The sequence below is a fragment of the Centroberyx gerrardi genome, chromosome 7 (assembly GCF_048128805.1).
Source record: "Centroberyx gerrardi isolate f3 chromosome 7, fCenGer3.hap1.cur.20231027, whole genome shotgun sequence".
Classification (NCBI taxonomy): Eukaryota; Metazoa; Chordata; class Actinopteri; order Beryciformes; family Berycidae; genus Centroberyx; species Centroberyx gerrardi.
This window is the reverse complement of record NC_136003.1, coordinates 23,555,624-23,576,212: the sequence shown is the minus strand read 5'-3', so window position 1 is coordinate 23,576,212 and position 20,589 is coordinate 23,555,624. Positions and strand designations below refer to the sequence as shown.

General features: G+C 42.9%; 2 protein-coding genes across 2 annotated transcripts; one reads left to right on the top strand and one right to left on the bottom strand.

The window, feature by feature from the left end:
* Positions 1-574: 574 nt before the first annotated feature.
* On the bottom strand, positions 575-8,771 carry LOC139932075 (ADP-ribosylation factor 1-like). Its single transcript, XM_071925762.2, has 5 exons — positions 8,695-8,771; positions 4,721-4,875; positions 4,094-4,204; positions 3,832-3,956; positions 575-3,074 (listed from the first exon to the last, which is right to left on the bottom strand). The coding sequence occupies exons 2-5, from the start codon at positions 4,863-4,865 to the stop codon at positions 2,913-2,915; spliced, it is 543 nt and encodes a 180-aa protein (XP_071781863.1). The 5' UTR covers positions 4,866-4,875; positions 8,695-8,771; the 3' UTR covers positions 575-2,912.
* Positions 8,772-11,316: 2,545 nt separating this feature from the next.
* On the top strand, positions 11,317-18,597 carry wnt9b (wingless-type MMTV integration site family, member 9B). The gene is made up of 4 exons (XM_071925752.2): positions 11,317-11,481; positions 12,175-12,428; positions 14,524-14,789; positions 16,386-18,597. The coding sequence occupies exons 1-4, from the start codon at positions 11,396-11,398 to the stop codon at positions 16,845-16,847; spliced, it is 1,068 nt and encodes a 355-aa protein (XP_071781853.1). The 5' UTR covers positions 11,317-11,395; the 3' UTR covers positions 16,848-18,597.
* The last annotated feature ends 1,992 nt before the right edge of the window (positions 18,598-20,589 follow it).

The window sequence follows — 20,589 nt, the reverse complement described above, 5'->3', positions numbered from 1 at the left end:
TGAATGTAAAGCTATTAATAAAAAATAAAAAAAGGATTTGGATAGTTATGACAACATGCCCCGAAATCAATGTGACAACATGCCCCATCCAGGCATTCCTGACAAAGGTCCCTTCCCTGAGCACATAGCTTCACTAAACCATTCAAATTTAGTATCAGGTTATAGGTCACAATGTATAATTATTTAGATTCCTTTATAAGAAATAAATGAGCATAAAAACACTAAGATTTTCATTATTCACTATACTTTCAGGTATACAAATTGCTTTTATATTAGAGTGTCTTGACTTAGACTATCGTAATCAACATGGGTAACCCCTTATTAAGAAAGTAAACATTTTTCTAATTGGACTTTTGGCTCTAAAATATTTAGTTTCAGAAATAAAGCCAATGAGACAACTTACCCACGTGAGAATGTGCCCCCGTCTCCTCTACTTTTAATATGCTTTTTGCTGACTAGACCACAAAGGGATCTTATGGATTATGGTGAGGAATTCATTTCTCATATAATTGTGACTCAGAACTCAGTTATCTTTTACAGTTACTGAAATGAGGCCAGGCAAGCAGACTTGTAATAGAGATCTCTTTATTATAGTGCATTTATCAGATGTTACAAGATGAGTTTAAAAAAAAAGAAGCTAAAAACAAAAGAAAATTCAGAAAAAGAAATACATATGCACACACCCTGTCATTTGTACAGAAACGATCTTGAAAATTAAAGCTTCACATCTGAACAAGGGTAGCTAAATGACATTGTCAAGTTAAAATACATTTTCATACAGAAGTTCATATACACTTTATTTTCTTGCCATATACCATAGATTATGTCACTCATCATTTGACTCAATGGATTTTTAGCACTACCTCTACACTCAGGACAACGAAAGCCCAAAAGATTAGTTATTCAATTACTCAAACTTGCCAAGTCTGGAGTATCTGAAGAAGAAAAATAAAAACACTGCTAACTGTCCAGTTGTAGAAAACGCAGGGAAAAGGAACAGTCCTTCCCTTGAGAGGTCAGTGTGGGGATCATGACCTTAGAGTCATCTTCGCTCAGTAGGGGGTGAGTACAGTCTAAGATTGGTTTCTCAACATTCGCAGGAGCCTTTGGGATAAATGGATGCAAGGAAAACCATTCTCTTTCAGATACTGGATCAGCTATGAGGGCGCCTCATCCTTACTTGCACATTTTAACTGTCTGCTGGTGTAGTTCTATGGCAATGATGTTTGGGCTGCGTTGTCAAGTTCATTGCTTTATGAGAGGTTGGTGGGTAAACCATTGATGTCTTAAAACAGTACTGTATTGTGCAAGCTGATCAGGTTGTGCAAATGGCATCAGAGGGGCAAGATGTAAATGATACCAGGGGAAGCAGCCCCGACTACATGTAGGGCAAACAAACCATAAAGCCCAGCACTAATGCTGATTTTATACTGAAGGCTGAAGAAAGCTCAACATCTCCAATTCAATGACAACTATGTAACACAGCACTGACAAATTGGTTAAGAGCGTGTGCGTCTTGGTGAGTGCACCTGGAAAATGCAGGAGGAACCTCATGCTCTGTAGGAGAGTCCAAAGCTGAGCCAAACACAACCAGCCCTTTCTGGATCAAACCAAATGGTCCCTAGAGCATTTTATTGAAAGACTGCATGCCTGGCTCATCAACTCATGCTGAACCCGGTGAACCAGGTCATCTGTGCATCAAAAATAACTGAAAATCAAAACTGAATAAAAATAAAAAAGACAAGAGAAAATAAAACTAAATAGAGAGCCAGAGTGGGAGCAACTCTCAAAAGGCCTCGCCGTTCCAATGGACTGGAATGCAGTTGAAATCACCAAACCCACTCGACACCCCGAGGATACACACATCCACCAACAGAGCAGTAGCTACACTCACAACACACCACTTCCACCCCACCCACCATGCATACCCACACACAAATATATAAACATACATACATACATACACTCGCACAACATTTATTGCCTTTTCCATGCCCAGTGAGGATGGATCTTTCAAACCATTGCATGCAAATTCACAAGGCCCCATGAAAATAACTGTATCAAGCTGTTAAGAGGTCAGTGCCACAAGAGTGATGGCTCTCGGAGTTGGGACTGAATTGAACTAATTATTCAAAGAGGTGGCAACTACTCCACGGGATTCTGAAAAATATAACTGTCCCAACATCCCTCTTAATCTTGTGCTTAAATGGTGGTTGTTTTAGAGAGAATCAATAAGGTATCTAGTGTTCAATACGACAGCCATAACTCAAATTGGACAAAACTAAGATCATGGTTTGCAAAAGAATGCGAAAAGGGATCTAGGATAGAGGGTATTTTATTTTATTTTCCCAAACCTGATACAGGTTACATTGTGATATATCTCCTTGCATGGTGTGGGCTCTCAACAATTACCTAACAAGCCTTGACATTAGTAGATGATGTAAAAATCAGGTCATCTTTACTTTTTTTTTTTTTTTTTTTTTTTACCCGACAAACCTTATTCTTTACAGATGAGGGGATTGACATCCTGGGTCTTTCTTTGCTTTGTGGAAATCAGTGCCTTAGGATGCGCTGAGGTTGGGGCAGGTGGGGAGGGATGGGGGTACAGGTGCTTGAGAGTTAGCCATGCTGCCATTTCCACAAGTAAGAGTTAACCGTGTTCAAGGCACAGCAGGGCTGCTCCCACTCCCAGCTCACACATGCACCAAAGTCACATACACACATCGGGATCCATCCGAACACTCACACTCACACTCACATACACAGATGTAGGGCAGCACTGGCCAAAGCCCCGATGGTTCAGAGGATGGAGTGAGAAGGAGAGGAGAGAGGGAGGCTAGGACCAGTGCAGTCGCCCGTCACACTGCGTAGACGACAGACAGAGATGACAAGAGAGATGGTGGAATGACGGATCATTTCGCGTTCTTTAGCTGGTTGGAAAGCCAGTCCAGGCCCTCATAGAGACCGTCTCCACTAGTGGCGCACGTGGCCTGGATGTACCAGTTGCGATTGCGCAGGGAGTGCAGGCACAGCTTGTCTGTGATCTCAGCTGCGTTCATGGCATTGGGCAGGTCCTGAAGGAGAGGAAAGGCATCATACTGCTTATTAAAGAGGAACAACTCTGTTAACTTGCCAATGCATGTCAAGGTTTTCTGGGGCCGATAGCGAGTGTCAATTATTTAACAGTGTGATCAGTCGATAACTGATCTGATCGCTGACTGAAATGATGCATTTTACCTAGACTTTCTACTAACAACGGAACACAGCAAGCGTAAATAGTAAAATTCAAATATAGCACTGTGTTTAATAGAATGTTCTTATGGCTGCATGACATAGCTGTCCTATCCATGAGTAAATCACAGGTTTTATCCGAACATAGTAATTACATGTTAGTGTATGCTTGATGACTGAGGATCATGGTCACCCTTTGCCACCGGTAGTGCATGAAAACTTTTTCATTGCGGCAGCATAGGCTCTACCTTGTGTCCAACATATTGAACTGGTTCTAATCTATGACCATAGACCGTGAAATTCAAAACACAACTTAAGAAATGACCTGTCAATGCCAGATAGACGATGCTACCAAGGTTCTGCTGACTGCCACAAATTGGCTCATAGTTTTTACGGCATACATTCAACCGCTTCCCTGATGTGACAATTGTAACTATTTTTTTTGATGGAGCAGTTAAAACGGTGATCAGCTATTCACCAGTGACGTATTTAGAGCGTTTATCTGCCGATTGTGATTGATGGCCGATCAATCTGTGCCAAGTTCTCCACTTTGAGGCTCATCATTCTATGAGGCACACAGGGACAGTGAAGCAAGATCACCTGTTTGTTGGCAAACACAAGCAGCACAGCGTCTCTCAGCTCATCCTCAGCCAGCATCCGCGTCAGCTCCTCCTTCGCCTCATTAACTCGCTCCCTGTCATTACTGTCCACTACGAAGATCAGGCCTGAGAAATGGAAAAGGATGAGTAGGAAGATGTGGATGGAGGAAGCACATAAGAAATTTTTTTTAATCTAGATTCGACTCACAGTGCTTGTAAAATAGGCTTTGAGATCTGAAAAAAAAAAAAAAGAAATATCTCACCTTGTGTGTTCTGGAAGTAGTGCCTCCATAGTGGCCTAATTTTGTCCTGACCGCCCACATCCCACACTGTAAAACTGATGTTCTTGTATTCTACTGTCTCAACATTAAAACCTGTGGAGGGAAAGAGAGAGAGACAGCAAGAAATGGAGAGATAAAAACTTGTCAGTTATCAAGGGAGACATAAAAAAACAGTGCAACATGGTCATACCAAGGGCAAGATACTAGCTCAGTATAAAGAAGTGCATTCCTCCCGAGAGTAAAGATTTTAATTTCAACTACAGTTAAAAGAATCCATCATGTCTCTAAAAGGCGGACCGCCTAGGTTATATGTTAAAGCAGCCTGATGTGGCCTCCGCGATGCCCTGCTCTCATTACTTCAGGCCCTGAGGCCAGCTTAGGGCAGCGTCTCTGGGCATGTGGGCAGTGATTACAGACCAGAGTGGAGGAGAGGGAACAGGGTGGGAGCACGTGACTGTCTTCATGAGGTTCATTTCCACTCCTCTACATGAAAACATGGTCAACAAGATCAGAGACGTGGGTGATGTTTGAGGCCTTGCGTAGTTGGTAGCTGGTTGTGTAGCGAGGAGATGTAGGGGGTGTATAGACAGATGCAGGAGGGGGACTCACCAATGGTAGGGATTGTGGTAACGATCTCTCCCAGTTTGAGCTTGTACAGGATGGTGGTCTTTCCAGCAGCGTCCAGTCCTACCATCAGGATCCTCATCTCTTTCTTTCCAAAGAGATTTTTAAACAGGCTTGCAAAATTTCCCATTTTGGCTGATCTGCAGAAGTAGAAACAACAGGAGAAAATGGTCAAATCTCTGAAAACTGCACACCAGATAGGACGTGTTGAATATTTCCCATTTTCATTTAAAGACAGTCTAGTATGTGAGATTTTTACTTGAATCTAGCCCACAATTTTCTCAGTAAATCAAAAGATATGGTGGAGGATGAAGTTCTATTTATTCCTGGTGATTTCACTGGTTAGTTCCTGGTTCCTGGTTAAAGGTGTACTAATCAGTGAAATCAACTGGTGTAGCCTTTGGTTAGAATGAAAACCTGCAAACTCTTGGCCCTCCATGGCACGTGGTCATGGTTGCCTACCCCTGCCCTAGAGTGTAACCCATGCTGATCCCCAGCTTTTGTTAGGCTAAACTAATGTTATGATAGAAGTCCAGCCACATGGCAGTGAGTAATTTCTACTAAAGCTAAATTAATAATCTAAAAACAAAAAGCGTAGGAACAAGAAACTCTCTTTCTTTCTTTTTCTCTATTGCAGCTGTGTGTGTGTGTGTGTGTGTGTGTGTGTGTGTGTGTGTGCGTGTGTGTAGCAGATTCTAGCAGACTGACTGAGGAACACAAATAAATCCTGTTCCCATCTCTTCAATGAGAAAAGCCAGTCAAGTTCTTTCAATTGAACGCATGTTCTCCATGACTATAGGCACACTATTAAAAAATCGGAATAATACTAACAAATTTAGAAGGAGCAGGTAGCTATTTGTTTAAAACACATTATTCGTGTTTTTTTTAATATGGGATTCAGATTCGGGAGGATCCATCATCGCCAGGTGTATCATCCTTGGGATTTTAATGCTGAATTTAGCAAGTCCCCAATAATTAATAGAAGCTCTCAAAATATGTTTTACCAGGTATATATTATTGTTGATAAGCAAGGCAACGTTAAACTGACAGATCTTTGAATGGAGTTTGCTGGAGCATACAAGAGAGAACTGCATGCATCTAGGCTAGAAAGTTGAGGTTTTATTAAAATACGACTGCGTATGCCCAGAATCCTGTTCTACTAAAGGAAAATTCCCCAGATACTCTAATGCTGTTATATTATCAATGTATTCCAGGAGTTATTTTGTAATGATGTGTTGTAAATCACCTTGTTGTTGTACCCACTTTCCCTCAACCTGCCTTGTCCACTTCTACTACAGTGATTTCACACATTTCCCAGAATGCCTTTCAAGAGCCCCAGAGAACATGCCTGAACTTGTCCCATTCAGCTGTGGGTTATAGCCAACATGTAGGTGAAGACAGCAATAGTGATAGTAAGCACAAGAGAGTGTGGCTGCATTGCATTCTGGTCTATTGAGGCGACTGTCGGTGGAGAAATTGGTAGGCTATCTCTGCCACTTGTATGATGGATTTCTCCCTGTATGATTGATCAACGTCAGCGCAAAATGGTAAGTCTACAAAGAAGCCTTTGCTCTTTAACTCTGAGGGACTGACACCAAAGCCTGATGTTTACCATTGATGTTTTGGATATAGCTGAAAATTATCCTGCAATTAAACTCCATTGTAGCTGCGCTGGAAATATCTTGACATGACATCATACCGTCTACATTGCTTATATGATGAAACTGTATGTTCTTAGGTTGCTAGGGAAAAAATTAAAGAACAGTGAAAAGCTGCTTTAAACGGCTCTTCTGATTGGCCACACAAGCTGTAGGGCTGGTTGTGTGAATTTTATGTTAATGTAAATTCCAACATGCAGGCACATTTCAGGTGTTTTGCTACAAAATAACTTAATAGCTTTGCACTCATGACATCATGACGGTATCATGCAGAGGTGGGATCATTTGCACACACATAGCTGACAGACACCATGACTCTTCCTCAACACCTACTGCCCAACAACTGCATACCATGCCAGCAGGCCAGGAAATACAAGCAGACTGGTTGTGATGCCATCAGTAACTCTAAACAGAAGACAACCAGTGGCATAACCAATACCAGCAAGTAACATTTCACAAACCCATCCACACACTAAAACAAGTGCAAGATTAAACAAAGCTGTAGGCTCCTTTGCCATTTCAAGACATCATCACCAAAGACTGCACATGACTAAGCTGCAATTCTGTTACAAAACACAGCCAATTATGCAGCAGCTGCTGACGCAATTGTCAAATACAATGGAACAGTGAAAAGGGCTTGGCTCATCCATTAACAATGGACAAGATGTTACGGGTCAGGCAATGAGCACCCTGAGGTGTTTTGTACCTGCGAGCCTAAGACAAAACAATGAGAGGGCCTGACATTGCCCTGCAGCTCATGGAAAAGCACACAAAGAGGTCAGTGACAGGAGAATACAGGCCAGCGCTTGCTAGGAAAGAGGAATGAGATTGCTGGAGCCTGAAGAAGGAACAGGTAACACAACACCTGTAAGCAGAGCTGAACATCTGAATTAACCAAGAGAGACAGCCGCGGAAATAATTATTCTATCAGTCCACTTGAAAACAGAAGGACCAACAAAGAAGCCATAGCCTAATTCAACAGAGAAGACATAAAAAAAACCTGTCAAGTTAATCCACAAGTAATTGTGCTGCTATCATTCTAATTTCCAACAAAACATTTCAACGGTGTGCGTAGTGTGATGATTTGAGGACAGTTGTAGAACCATGTCAAGTATCCAAACATAAAAAGTAATGGTAAACAGAATGATGTTCATCAATGGGCCCCAATTATCAGCATTAAGATTACAACTAACCTGTTGTAGTGGTCAGACACTAATGAATATACTTGATTCTCCTGGCCTGATAGCTCATTAGGATAATGCATCCTCTTTCTCAAATGAAAGAGGAAGTGCTCCTTTGTGTAAACAGGAATGTTAGGTATTGAAGCAAGACACAAGAGGAGGCAACTTAGTATTGGAAGTATGGGAGAGTATAATTTCATTGATGGTTAAGTGTGGATTGACTAGATGATTCTGTCCCAACTGCTGGAGATTACAAAGACAGAACTTGGGAAAAGTGAATGTAATGTTTACGTTACCTAATTGGCTATCAGACAGATACCTAACGTCGGTTATCTTTGGTTTGACGTCTGAGAAGCTAATTAACTTACCACTTAACAGGCGGTTGCTTTTAGTATCAATAACAATCAAAAACATTATAGGTATTAGCGACGAACGAGAAAGGTTGGTTATCCTGCCTTTAAGAATGACTTGACTGGGCCCGGTTCAGTTCACTCTACTCAATCGCCCATGATGAAATACAACCACAAGCTAACTCAGTTAACACTGAGTTGGCTGCATTACTATGCATGAACTTTGACTAACATCAACAGAACATATGGTGTAACGTCAGCCTGTAAGTAGCTAACCGCTGATTAACCGAACACTTCAGTGAGCTAACGACAGTCAGAATGGGGGGGGGGCTTACGTTATTACAACAAGCATGTAACGTTAACGTTAGCTATGCTTTAGCCATCATCACTGAGAGTAGGAACATAGCTAGTTAGATTAGCTAAATTGAACTAACGCAATGTTGCACATCTCTATCGGCAAACAGAAATCACCTCGTAGTTATTTGATAGAGAAGGCAATGATTGACATTTAGAAGGGAATCTGTGTTCAGCAAGCAAATGTCTGACTCCCTGAACTATATCGTCCCAACGTTAACCTGCTAGGGAAATAGCTAACTGACGTTAGCTGTTCTGATGGTAAGTTAGAGAGCAGCGTTGTGTCCGGCTTCAGGCTTACAGAATTTATCTCAAATGGTAGCACTGAAGACATTAACGGACACATGAGGCCGTACCCTTTACATTAACGAAAATCATACCGATGTTACAACAAGTATTCATAAATAATATTTTACCTTAATGTTTCTCGATCTTTCGTCTACGCTCCTATTCAACAACAAAATGGCGTTTTCACAAGCGTCTAAAAGGCCGCGTCATGGACGTTGCGCATCCAAAGTCTTCACCAATCACCTTGTTCTACGAAATCATATTGTCCCGCCTCCCAGTACAGCGAGCCAATAGCTATCCAGACTGTACCTGCCTGTCATGTTGGCAGGTCTTGCGATTCTCCTCGTAACCTGAAAAACTTCCGAGTTTCCAACCGGAAGTTACACCTGGACGCCTGGCCAATCAGTGAATCGCAGCTGTCAGGTGAAAACCTTGCATCTTCAAACGTGTCAAGTTTCCAGGAATTAAGACAGTCTTTGTGTTACATCGACACTTATTTTTTTTAATTATACAATAACTTTACTTGGGTCTCATAAGGACCATGTAGTCCTTCAGTTCCTTTATTAATATGATTCCTATAGGGAAATTCTTATTACCAAGTGATGAGTGACATGCATCTAGAAATATTTTTGAAAGTCCAATCTGTCAACAAGGTCAGTGGTGGGCCCAGTGCTTCAGTAGTGGGTGCCATGCAATTACTGAATGGTGCTTTAACTAAATTGCTTGGTACTCAATTCAATTCAATTCAATTCAAATTTATTTGTATAGCATCATCTCATACAAAAGCAGTTCAAAGTGCTTTACACAAAAATAAGATGGTTAAAATACAGCAAAAGTTATGTTGTTACACATTGCAAATATTCTTTCCACTAAGGTAAAACAAAGGTATCAAAATAAGCAATAAAATAAAGCAAAATGCTAGTGGCAAGACGAAATGTATTTAGCCTAATTAAACCAGCTTATGGCTACATCGTCGTTATTTCAAAATAGTGAAAGCAACTCCTTGAAACAGTCTTTTCCAATCATCTATGAACAAACAAAACCACAGCTATCCATTGTCCCAACTTAAAAACCTGATTGACAAATGAAAAAAGTTATTTAAACTGCCCAATTAGGCCCATCTGTCTATGCTCATTTTTGAGGTTTTAATTCCAGACATGTGCCTCTTGGGATTGGCTGTACAGTATGAATAAGATCACATCCCTGAAACAAGACACCCTGTACCATCCACCCTTCAAGTCTGATGAGTGTATTCTATACTGGTCTGAGCGTAGGCCTAATAATGTAGTCCTACCTGTGCAACCAGTTGTTTGTTTTACACACAGCATTCTACCAGCGTTTCATTGTAGCACTGAACCATTCAAGTAGCTATAGGCCACACTGGCAAATATGTTTTCTAAATACTATCTTTTCTTATAAAAAAAAAACCTCATCTTTTAAATTAAGTGTTTACGTATTTTTAAAATACAAAAATGCTGTCCTCAGAATTATTGTGTTAGAAATTAAATGTTTCTGACAACTGCAACATAGACAAAAACAAAGTAGAAAACACACAAATATAGTTAAATACACTTTCTTAAAGACACATACTGGAAATACTGCCCATCTGTGCTTATGACACAAATTGACTTGTAAATGGGACGGGACCTTGACCAGAGACATGGCTTTTAACTTGGGGCTTGACCTGACTTGAAGTGAGGACTATATGCTATAGTGTCTTTTTTCTTTTCCATCTCCTCAGTTTTGGCTTACTGACTTTGGTCAGCCTTTAGCAAGATTACCTATAAAATCTCATCACATGTTCTATGAATTGATTGAATTTCTATTTTGAATCCACTAGATGGGGCTCTATGCAAGGTTGGCCTTTCTCTCCTGGAGCCAGTTGTGCTGGGAAGAACAGACTAGGGCCTGTGATATGGATATTCCCGGTATATACCCGCCTTCTTCAATTTGAGATTCATGGACCATTTACCTCTCATCCTTAGTCTGTCTTGAGTCTCAACTCTGCTTTAAGGTGAGGTGAAGGCAGCAAACTGCAGCATTGAAACAGTTACTCTGCTAAAATGTGATTGTTTGCCAGACTGGAGGGTTTTATGCTCTCGAATGCTAACAATATTAATATGATGCTTTATTGATCGCCATAGGGGAATTCTCTTGTTGGTTTCCCTTCTCCAGGGTCAGATATGGGGATTCATTGTCTTGCTCAAGGACACTTCAGCAGGGGGGATGCTAGCTGCCAGGCGGCTTGAACTGGCTGAGGGACAGTCTCTCTAACTAAAAGACCATCATGCTGCATTTAAAATGCAGCTGAATATCCAATTGGCCTTTTATGAGTAGTTAAAGTGTTTGGAGTTGATGTGAATTATAGCGTTGATGTGAATCATCAAAGTTAACATAGTGCAGGAAGTTATTTAAACTTTTAAACTGCCAGGTGTCTCGCTGCCTCATCACGCCTGCCTGTCTCTGTCTATAAAGAGTATGTTCATTTTGAGGTTTTGATTCCAGCGTTTGGATTGCTGGACACCTGAACGTCCTGGTCGCAGGTGACCAGCTGTATTCTGCAGCAGCAGGTAAACCAGGTCATTTCCATCCACTTGGGTGGCGTTACAGTGGGAGGAGACATACAGTAACAATCTTGAGCGAATCCAATGAGGGTGCGGCAAGATGATGCGTCCCCCCCAAAGGGCCCTGCCTCCCAGCGGACCACTGGGCCTGGCGCAGTGGATTGAAAGTCTGTGTGGGACCCCTTAAAGAGGTGCGCCGACCAGACGGCACAGACTTTCTCCGTTGCAGAATCAGCGAGATGAAGAGCAGCGCCAACCCGGCACCATGCGCTCCAGGCTCCCAAGGACCGCCTGCCTATTGCGACTCATTGCACTCTGCATCCTCCTCTCGCACACTGCAGCTTATTTCGGGTCAGACAATTTCTTTTTTATTTCTGCTTCTCATATTAATTGATTGCACTACTTGTTTCAATGCACAGAATAGAGGTGGAAATGCTTGAACCGTAAAAATAATCCACCCCTTAGCCAAATTACGCACGCGTAATTACGCACACAGTGTTGAGCCACGTTCTTCCTATATATAAATATTTATGCCTTTTAATGGTTTGGCTATTTTGATTCGTTTAATTCTCCTTTTTGTGTTGGCCTTTATGAATTAATTGAAATTACCTTGAATTGCGAGTCGCTGTTTCCCTTGTTTGTATGCTTAATAAAGCAGAGCATTTCCAATCTGCATATCGGGTTATCTTCATTTTGCACGCAGTGAGCAGCGTTCATGACAACAATGGCTATAAGCCTTTTTGAGAAGGAAGTTATTTGATCTTAATGGAAAATGTCTGTATTTTCTGGTGCAGTCAGATAATTATTTTCAGTTGGCAAGACTGTGCGTAAAACATGTGACCATAGATTACATAGATTAGCCATGGTCGTATCTTTTCATTATTAATTTTAAAGTAATTTTATTATTGATAAATATTTTTGGACACACAGGCTAGACCTACAGTTGAATTTATATTTCGACTTTAGAAAGCATGGTAGTTCTCCAAAAGCCAACCGATCTAGCTGACAAATTATATTTAATGTGTTTCTTCTTTCCATTCCCAGGCTGACAGGTCGGGAACCCTTGGTGTTTTTACCAGGTCCGTTCTCCAATGAGCCTCCGACAGGCAAGGCCCACCTGAAGCAGTGCGAGCAGATGACTCTGACCAGGCGGCAGAAGAGGCTGTGCCGCAGGGAGCCTGGCTTGGCCGAGACGCTGCGGGAGTCGGTGCGCCTCAGCCTCCTGGAGTGTCGGTATCAGTTTAGGAACGAGCGCTGGAACTGCAGTCTGGACGGCAGGGGAAGCCTTCTGAAAAGAGGTAGGCTGTGTGTCGGCATATATACATCTATTCTTACATCTTAACTTCAACACAATCATTTAGCTGACACTCTCGAGCAACTTACAGTGAGTGAGCAGGAAGGGGTTCTTGCTCAAGGGCACTTCGGCAGGATACATGCTGCTACTGGGATCGAACCTGAGACCTTCCAGTTACGGGACGGTCTCTCTACCTGCTAGAGACTATCCTTAGGCTATAAATGTCTATTATAAGGCTATAATAACGTTCAAAACTAATTTCAACTGGCATATAAAATCTGCACGACTGAATAGAACCTAATCAAACTTCCCCTTCTCCAGACTTTAACTTCCTTACAGACTTGAGTTGATGGCAGCATCAGTGTATCTTGGTTAAGACCAAGTAATTATTTGTCTATAGCAAAAGACAGTGAGAGCGAAAAGAGAACTTGCCTATGGGGGTCAATAAACTATATTATTATTATTGTAAGTTATTTCCATTTGAGCAGTTACAGAAGCTAGGGGCCAAGACTGGAGAAATAGACTGTAAACAGACCATGATTTTTTTATATCAATAGCGTGGCTCTTAGGCCAGAAGTCGACTTGGTCTCAGACAGGGATGTAATGGAGGGTAAACACATCTAAAGTTAGTTTACCCTGACATATATCTTTATGATGGAAATTCATAGGATACATCATAGTAAGTAGTATCAAATGGATAAAAAAAAAAATATATGAAGATATTGTATGAAGGTATTTTAAGAAAAAAATGCAACTAAATTCTTGCTTTTTTAAAAATGTAAAAAAAAAATTTTATATTGGTGGTTGTTTGGCTAATGATAATCACAACCTGGAGGTCATAGTTTACCCACCTTTTTATTTACCACTACATCGCGTTTATTTACCCTACAGCATAGCCATTGGCTTCAACTGGCTTCAACTACTTTAGTTCTTGAATAGACTGTTGAGTTACTGGCTCTGCTACTTTTGGGGGACTTGCAAATATCTACTTTAATTTGAGTAACTTCCCAAACGTTAACTCTCGGACTTGCTTTACCTGCCTATCCTTTATTTTTACTCATAATAGTAGTGAGTAGGCTACAGCGGTGCAGCCTATTTACAGTCAAAGTGTCATTCTGGCCTTTAGACCTACTTCTAGCAACTAATAACTCTTATAATGTTGATCATGCAGGTGAAGTCACCGCCCTCATTGAAAATGACCAAATGATTTGTGAGGACGAAGCCTCATTAGATCCAGAGTAGGTTACTATTAGAGGCTTTCTCTTCTATTTTATGCTGCTCAAGTAATTTCTCCCTCACCCACCTCAACCCTTGACTTGAGAACACTTGAGAACAGTTTCATTTAAGTTGACTACTTCTACTTGAATATTTTTTTATACAACCATTGATTAGCCTACACTGGAAAAAAAAAAGATAACGCTATACTAAATCACTATATTGCATAGCTCAAGTCCCTGCAGGGGAGAACATGCTTTACAATCTTCAAGTCCTTATGCATATGGATATCAGTGTGGGGGGAGAACATGAACAGGTCAGCATGGAGGTAATGAGGGACTACAGAGCCAAGGAATCCGGTGCGGTGGAGAGCGCACAAGCCCCGTGGTTATTTTTATCTCGGGAAAGCGCCCATTCCCAGAGGAAAAGGGTGGCGTGATTACCCACTTTCATCTGGGAAAATCCTTCCTAGTCAAAATAATAATTAATTGGATCAAAATATACCCTGGTGACGGCTCTGGGCTAAGCAAATAACAGTGCGTAACCAAAAGGAAAGGTCAGAGGAGGAATCATGACACAACTAAACTTGCAGAATAATGTTGAAGCTGTAGTAAATCATGACAGCGTAGTGAGCCCTCAGTAAACTTTATAGTTTGAAGGCCTACTCAATGGCACAAAAGACATGGTAATAGTAATTTGGTAATAGTAAACTATGAATCAATCCTTTGAGGACACAACTTTTGTTTTTTAATGCTACAGAATTGCATTCAGAGTATTGTAAATTAAACTCTCCCCAGATTAAAATGGATTTCTGCCTGTTTTTTTTTTTTTTAAAACAAAATAAATCTACCACCTATAAAGTGTTACATATCTATCTATCACAGGGTTTAAGGAGACCGCCTTTCTACTGGCAGTGTCCTCGGCCGCACTGTCCCATGCACTAGCCAAAGCATGCAGCTCAGGCCGGATGGAGAGGTGCACGTGCGACGACTCCCCCGGCCTTCAGCATCGGGAAGCGTGGCAGTGGGGGGTCTGCGGCGACAACCTGAAATACAGCACCAAGTTCCTCAAGAAGTTCCTAGGCCAAAAGAGGGTCAGCAAGGACCTGAGGGCTCAGATCGACACCCACAACATCAACGTCGGAATCCGGGTGAGTGTGGACAAACACAAACGCAAGGGTGTAGAGTGGAAACATTACGTCAAGGTGAGCTCGAGCGGCCGCTGAGTCCCGGGCCCCCGTGTCCCTGTTATATGAAGAAGCGTGTACGATGAAGTCGCCTCCCAAGCCCAAGGCATCAAAACCATCGCCTCCGCCTGAGCCCCACTTAGCTCAATTAGTCGGGCTGCAATTTTACACGACAATTATACCTCTGACACACTCCTGCGCCATGAGAGGGCACAGGGTAGTAATCCTCACCTGCATACTTTACACAGTGCCAACCGGCTCGACGCCCCCTCGCTGCCTCGGTGGATACAGAGGCGATGGGTGAGGCGGTGTGTAGCAGGGAGACGAGACGGCTGTGGGGGCGCTGGAGCCAGGTGTTCTCAGGCATGATAAAGCTTGCTGTGCGGGCCTGCAGAAAATTAAAGGTCTCACGTCGGAGGGAACGATTATAACCGTGGCCTCTTTTAATATACGAGCGAGCATTTTTTCCACTTACTGGATCACCGTGCTCTTCATAAATCCACCTAATGTTCATAACCACCACTGTGTCGCTCCGAAATAGCAGGCCCCGGGGCTCCGTGTGCCCCTGTAGCTCACACCTAAGGTAGGCCAGAGCCTGCAGAGACCGGGAGGAGAAAGAAAGAGAAAAAAAAAAAAAAAACCCAAACAGGAAGAACTAACGGCATCTATCTTATCTTATCTTTATTGAGTCAAATGTTTTCCTCACCTTACACCGATGCGGCCGAGGAAGAGACCAGGAGCCGCGTTAACAAAAACATGAAGTGGTTGCCGTCCCCCCCCCCCCCCCCCCCCCCGTCCCGCAGTAATGGCACTCTGAAGCCCCCCGAGGGGTTCATACCTGCAAAGGGAGGAACTGAGCAGAACTCTTCAACCCAGAAGTCGCCCCTGGGTGGGCCCCCCCCCCCCCCCCCCCCCCCACCTCTCTCTCACAATAACCCCCCATGCCATCTGACCTGTCTCTGGCCCCCGCCAAGGCAGAGGCTCTCAGGCTGAGTGATTGGGCTCTCATCACTGACCATCAAGCTCAGTGAACTATTAACCTGAAGCAGGGGCACCATCACTAACCATTGCCACATTTTTTTTGGCACTTCTCGTTCTGAAATTCTTATCAATGTTTTCCATGAGCAGGCATGCACAAAGAACAGGGTGGAGAGATTCCACTGTCTGCGCTGTTTGTCACCCATGCCTCAGGCTTTAGAAAAGAGAGACAGGAGAGAGGCAGACAGAGCCAGTTTCAACACATTGAGAAAAAAATGAATCCGCAGGCGCTGTCCAAGTGAGCGATGTAAGGTAAATGAAATACGGCGTGCTGAACAGCCCCCCTCCCCCCCAATCCATTATGTCAAACATTTGGACTGAGCTGGGCTAAAGGCTCACTAACTGCAGACCATCCACCCCTAGCCCCCTACCCAGGAGACCCACCGCCCCACCCTGCAGGAAACCGCTTCACTCTGTCTAGATAGGCCCCCGAGATAAGAGGCCAGGTAATGAATCAGACGGAGGTAACTGACATCTCTCCCTTTCCCCCCCCCCCTCCCATGTCTTCTTCTCCCCTCTCAGGCGGTGAAGAGCGGGCTGAAGACGACCTGCAAGTGTCACGGCGTCTCCGGCTCGTGTGCCGTACGGACTTGCTGGAAGCAGCTGTCTCCCTTCCACGACACGGGGCGGCTGCTCAAGTTCCGGTACGACACCGCGGTGCGGGTGCTGAGCGTCACCAACGCGGCCACCGGGGAGACGGAGCTGGCGGGGCCCCGTCGCCACGGCCAGAGCCTCCGCACCACTGACCTGGTCTTCCTGGAGGACTCCCCCAGCTTCTGCAGGCCGTCCCGCTACTCCCCGGGCACCGGCGGCCGCTCGTGCGCCAAGGACACCAGCTGCCAGAGTCTGTGCTGCGGGCGCGGCTACAACACGGCCATGCGCCTCACCAGCCTGTCCTGCCACTGCCAGGTGCGCTGGTGCTGCCATGTGGAGTGTCAGACCTGTGTCAGGGAGGAGGAGGTGTACACCTGCAAAAAAGCATAAGCAGGGGAAGAGAACCGAGCAAACCCGAATGATGAGGTGGAAGAAAAAACAATGTATAGGGAGGAATGTGAGGACTTGCAAGAGTTATTAGAAAAAGAAAGAATCATTGAGTCAGTGGATAATGTGAGAGAGAAAGAGATTCGAGGTGGAATTTGATCATCTGTGTTTTCGGCCCCCTGACATGCCGACATGGCTGAACTGTAATCTCTTATAGACATTACATTGAGAGATTTCACATCTGAGCATGTCTTGACAGATGTCCATTCCGAGTTGCATGTTATTTCGGGAAGCACATAGAATTGGAATATTATATTATTGCTGGTTATTTGCTAATCGTCACCAATTTGATATAGCAGCTTAGATGAGGATGTTTTCAAACCACTCTGCTTTTCTCTTGCTGGATGCACTGAAATCCCACACTTGTGGGAAGGAGGGAAGCGGCTTCCCTCTGCGATGAGCTCTTAAAACAGGTACTGGACTGGACTGGACTGGATGTCACCAGCATTTCGATGTCAACCCCGTCTGCAGGGGAGCTCTGACAGTGACATTGTTGTATTGTAATTGCATTGGTCCTTTCCACTTGACTATTTATTGTATCATTCATTATGTCTGTCGAACTGCTGCTTTGTACTTTTACGTTCTTGTAATCAAGAGTGTTGCCAGTAAGGTTAAAAAAGGGCCTTAAAAGGAATCTGGTGCATCAACCTGTCTGTCTTTCTGTCTGCTGTGTTTTTTTGCTGTGGAGAAGTTGTAAGGGTCCATTTATTTGTATAAAAAGCACTTATGTCGGTCATGCTATGTATGGTAAAAAAAAAAAAGAAAAGAAAAAAAAAGTATATAATTAAACATAGAACTTAGAAAAAACTTTTAGGTCAATGCTTAACAATATTTTCCAAAACATATGTTTGAAATGTCTAAATAGAATCACTGGAAGCCTTGAGAGTTGACTGTTGATGCCACTAATATACATTTTAACTACATGCATTTACAAGGTTATTGTGTAAAGAAACAAGCTGGGTTTCAGTTGCTCTTATGGAAATGTCTATGGAAATCTCTACATGTAGCCTAATGTGTTCTCAACAGAGCAAAGGGAAATACAAAGGGGAATGTACAAATAGTGAGGGAAACACCGAACACTCTTTGAAAAAGACTGAAAAAAAAAAAAGACTGGAAAAACTTTTATGTCTGAACGAAAGAACAAACCCTCCTGTTCTATTTCTGATTTATAGAGGCGTATGTCTGCATGCACTATGCTATGCTTTCAAGTCTAAAATGGCCTGACCAAACCATTTGGTCTTAAGAGTCTAATTTAGGCACATCTTTGTTCTAAAATGCCTTTGCCAAATGGGCCAATCATGCTCCTTATTTTCCCAATTGCCAATCAAAGAAAATAGCCGTGTTTACTTCTTCATCTGGCCATGAGTGCAGGTCAGAGGTGCATGTTGGCCCCGAGGGGTTTCTTTTATTGGCCAGTTTATGCTTTGGAGTGATTCTGAACTGTATGTATGATATGAATATAACTCATGTCAGGGCTCCAGGCATATGACAATGTGGAATCATAATTTTCTACCTCACATCATCTTTTGGCAATTATCATTAAGATTTATGATCTTTTGCAGAGTTCTTTTCTCTGCAGATACCTGTACTTTCCTTTGAATCTATCACAAAGTTAAGATCATATGTTAGATTTTTTGTACAATTCTTTTGAATTCGGTAATATATCTCCATATTTCAAAACTATTTTTTTTAATCTTGTTGCATTACATTCTTATTTAAAAAAAAACAACAAATAAGATTAATAAATGGACATACATTTGTAAGAGATTTGTGTCTGTCGTGTCTTGTTGGGTTGCTGCAGGCTGTTTTTCAGCCTGTCACCCTGAACGGTGTTTCTCTTTCTTCTCTCTCTCTCTCTCTCTCTCTCTCTCTCTCTCTCTCTCTCTCTCTCCCTCTCTCACACACACACACACACACACACGCTCACACTCCACACGCAACAGGGAAGCAGCGGCACTACACCTGCCTGAAACTCTGCTGTCTGCATCTATCGAGCTAAACCACTTCCTGATGATACTGCCCTGCCCTCCTTTTCATCTGAAAGGACTGTGGTCTCGCTGCATCACCCTCAACCGCCCAGTAAAAGGGTGTGTGTGTGTTATGTGTGTGTGTGCATGCTTACAGGTGTTCTGCCTCTGGCCAGCACACCAACCACGATGACAATGATAATGGCGGTGATGACAAAGATGATGATTCAGAGGAATGCCGTCCACAAACGTATATAGAGCGTTTGACCCCAATTAACCGCTGGGGAAGGTATAACATTGTGACGTGGAGAGCAGTTTACACGCTATTATCTGTGAATCATAACTCTCCACTCATTTGGGAGACATCAGTGAGACTACAGCACACAGAGAGCTATTGTGCGAGGTATTTATAGCGTGTGTTCTGGTGCTTTTGATGTTGCTCTCTAATTACTATGATTACACATTATTGTTCCTTATTAGAACATCATACGCCCGGGATCTTTGACCTGGTATTGCAGTGAATTGTAAGAAAATTTAGAAATTACTAGTTTGGTTACAAGTTTGTGGGGCCTTATACATCTCCATTACGGTATTGTTGGAGCTTATCTTTCATTTGAGGCAAATTATCTCTCAGCAAGTGTGATGAACATGCTGTACCTCTTAGGAGTGACCAATGTTCCAAACCGATGTTTTTTTGGGGGGTTTACTGTGACTTTTAGGAATATTAAGGCCAAAAAAAAAAAACAGTTGTGCCTCCAAGACCATCACACTTCAAAGCAGGTGTAAGACTGGGCCTCTTGTATGTCAATCACTAATTTCAGTCATACCACAGGCGGTAAGTCAGGGAAAAAAGCTCATATTTGTGTAGGAGAGATTATCACTGTTACTGCAGAAAAACCATACATCTGCAATTTTGGTGGTTGTCCTATTCTTTCTTGAAAGTTTACATGGTCAATTATGTATAGAGTGTGTTTCATAACCCTTGGGCCCTTGAAACATTTTGAAATACCATTGCATAATTCCTGAAATGGCCATCAGTTATTTTCTTTGCTCCTGAAAAGCTTCTTTTTTTTTTTTTCAGATCCGTGTTTGTCTTCCAACAACAACATTATGTTACCTGCGTGAATGAGAAATGTCTTCATCATAAATTCAGCCTTCTGATGACTGAGGTCAAACAGGTCGATGCGGTGAGACGACTGACTCCGGCACATTGTGGATCAATATTTAACTTTATTAAACATGAATGCTATATTTAAAAAAAACCCAAAAGACAAATCCTGTTTCGACAGGGCAAACTGACTGGGAGAGAGCGATAGAGACGAGGAATGAGACAGAGAGAGAGAGAGAGTGTCACTGAGATATTGAGAGACATAAAGGAAAAAGATGAAGATGGAGGGATGAGAAGGGATAGCTGGCAGCCCCAGGAGGCCGATCCCCTGCTGCTGCTGTTGTTGTTTTATAATGAACTCCTAAAGCCTTCATTTCCCTCACTAGTGGAGTGGAGGGGGGGGCAGCGATGGGGGCTGCTGAGTCCACAGCCGGATTCGCACGCACAAGCCCCCAGGGTGGCTGCTTAGATGGGGGGGGGGGGTGGGGGTGGAGGGGTGTCCAGAGAGAGGGGGGGCGGGGGTGCAATATGCAAGCCTGTGTGTGTATATTTGTGTCTGAGTGTGTGTTTGAGTCAGTCAGGAGACAGGTGAGGGTTCAGAGAAAAAAGT

Coding starts and splice junctions, on each gene's coding strand:
- wnt9b (XM_071925752.2), top strand. CDS start 11,396: ATGCGCTCCAGGCTCCCAAGGACCGCCTGCCTATTGCGACTCATTGCA. Junction 12,429..14,523: donor GGGAAGCCTTCTGAAAAGAG/GTAGGCTGTGTG, acceptor TATCTATCACAG/GGTTTAAGGAGACCGCCTTT. Junction 14,790..16,385: donor ACATCAACGTCGGAATCCGG/GTGAGTGTGGAC, acceptor CTCCCCTCTCAG/GCGGTGAAGAGCGGGCTGAA.
- LOC139932075 (XM_071925762.2), bottom strand. CDS start 4,865: ATGGGAAATTTTGCAAGCCTGTTTAAAAATCTCTTTGGAAAGAAAGAG. Junction 4,205..4,720: donor TACCACAATCCCTACCATTG/GTGAGTCCCCCT, acceptor TTCCCTCCACAG/GTTTTAATGTTGAGACAGTA. Junction 3,075..3,831: donor TTGTGTTTGCCAACAAACAG/GTGATCTTGCTT, acceptor CCTCTCCTTCAG/GACCTGCCCAATGCCATGAA.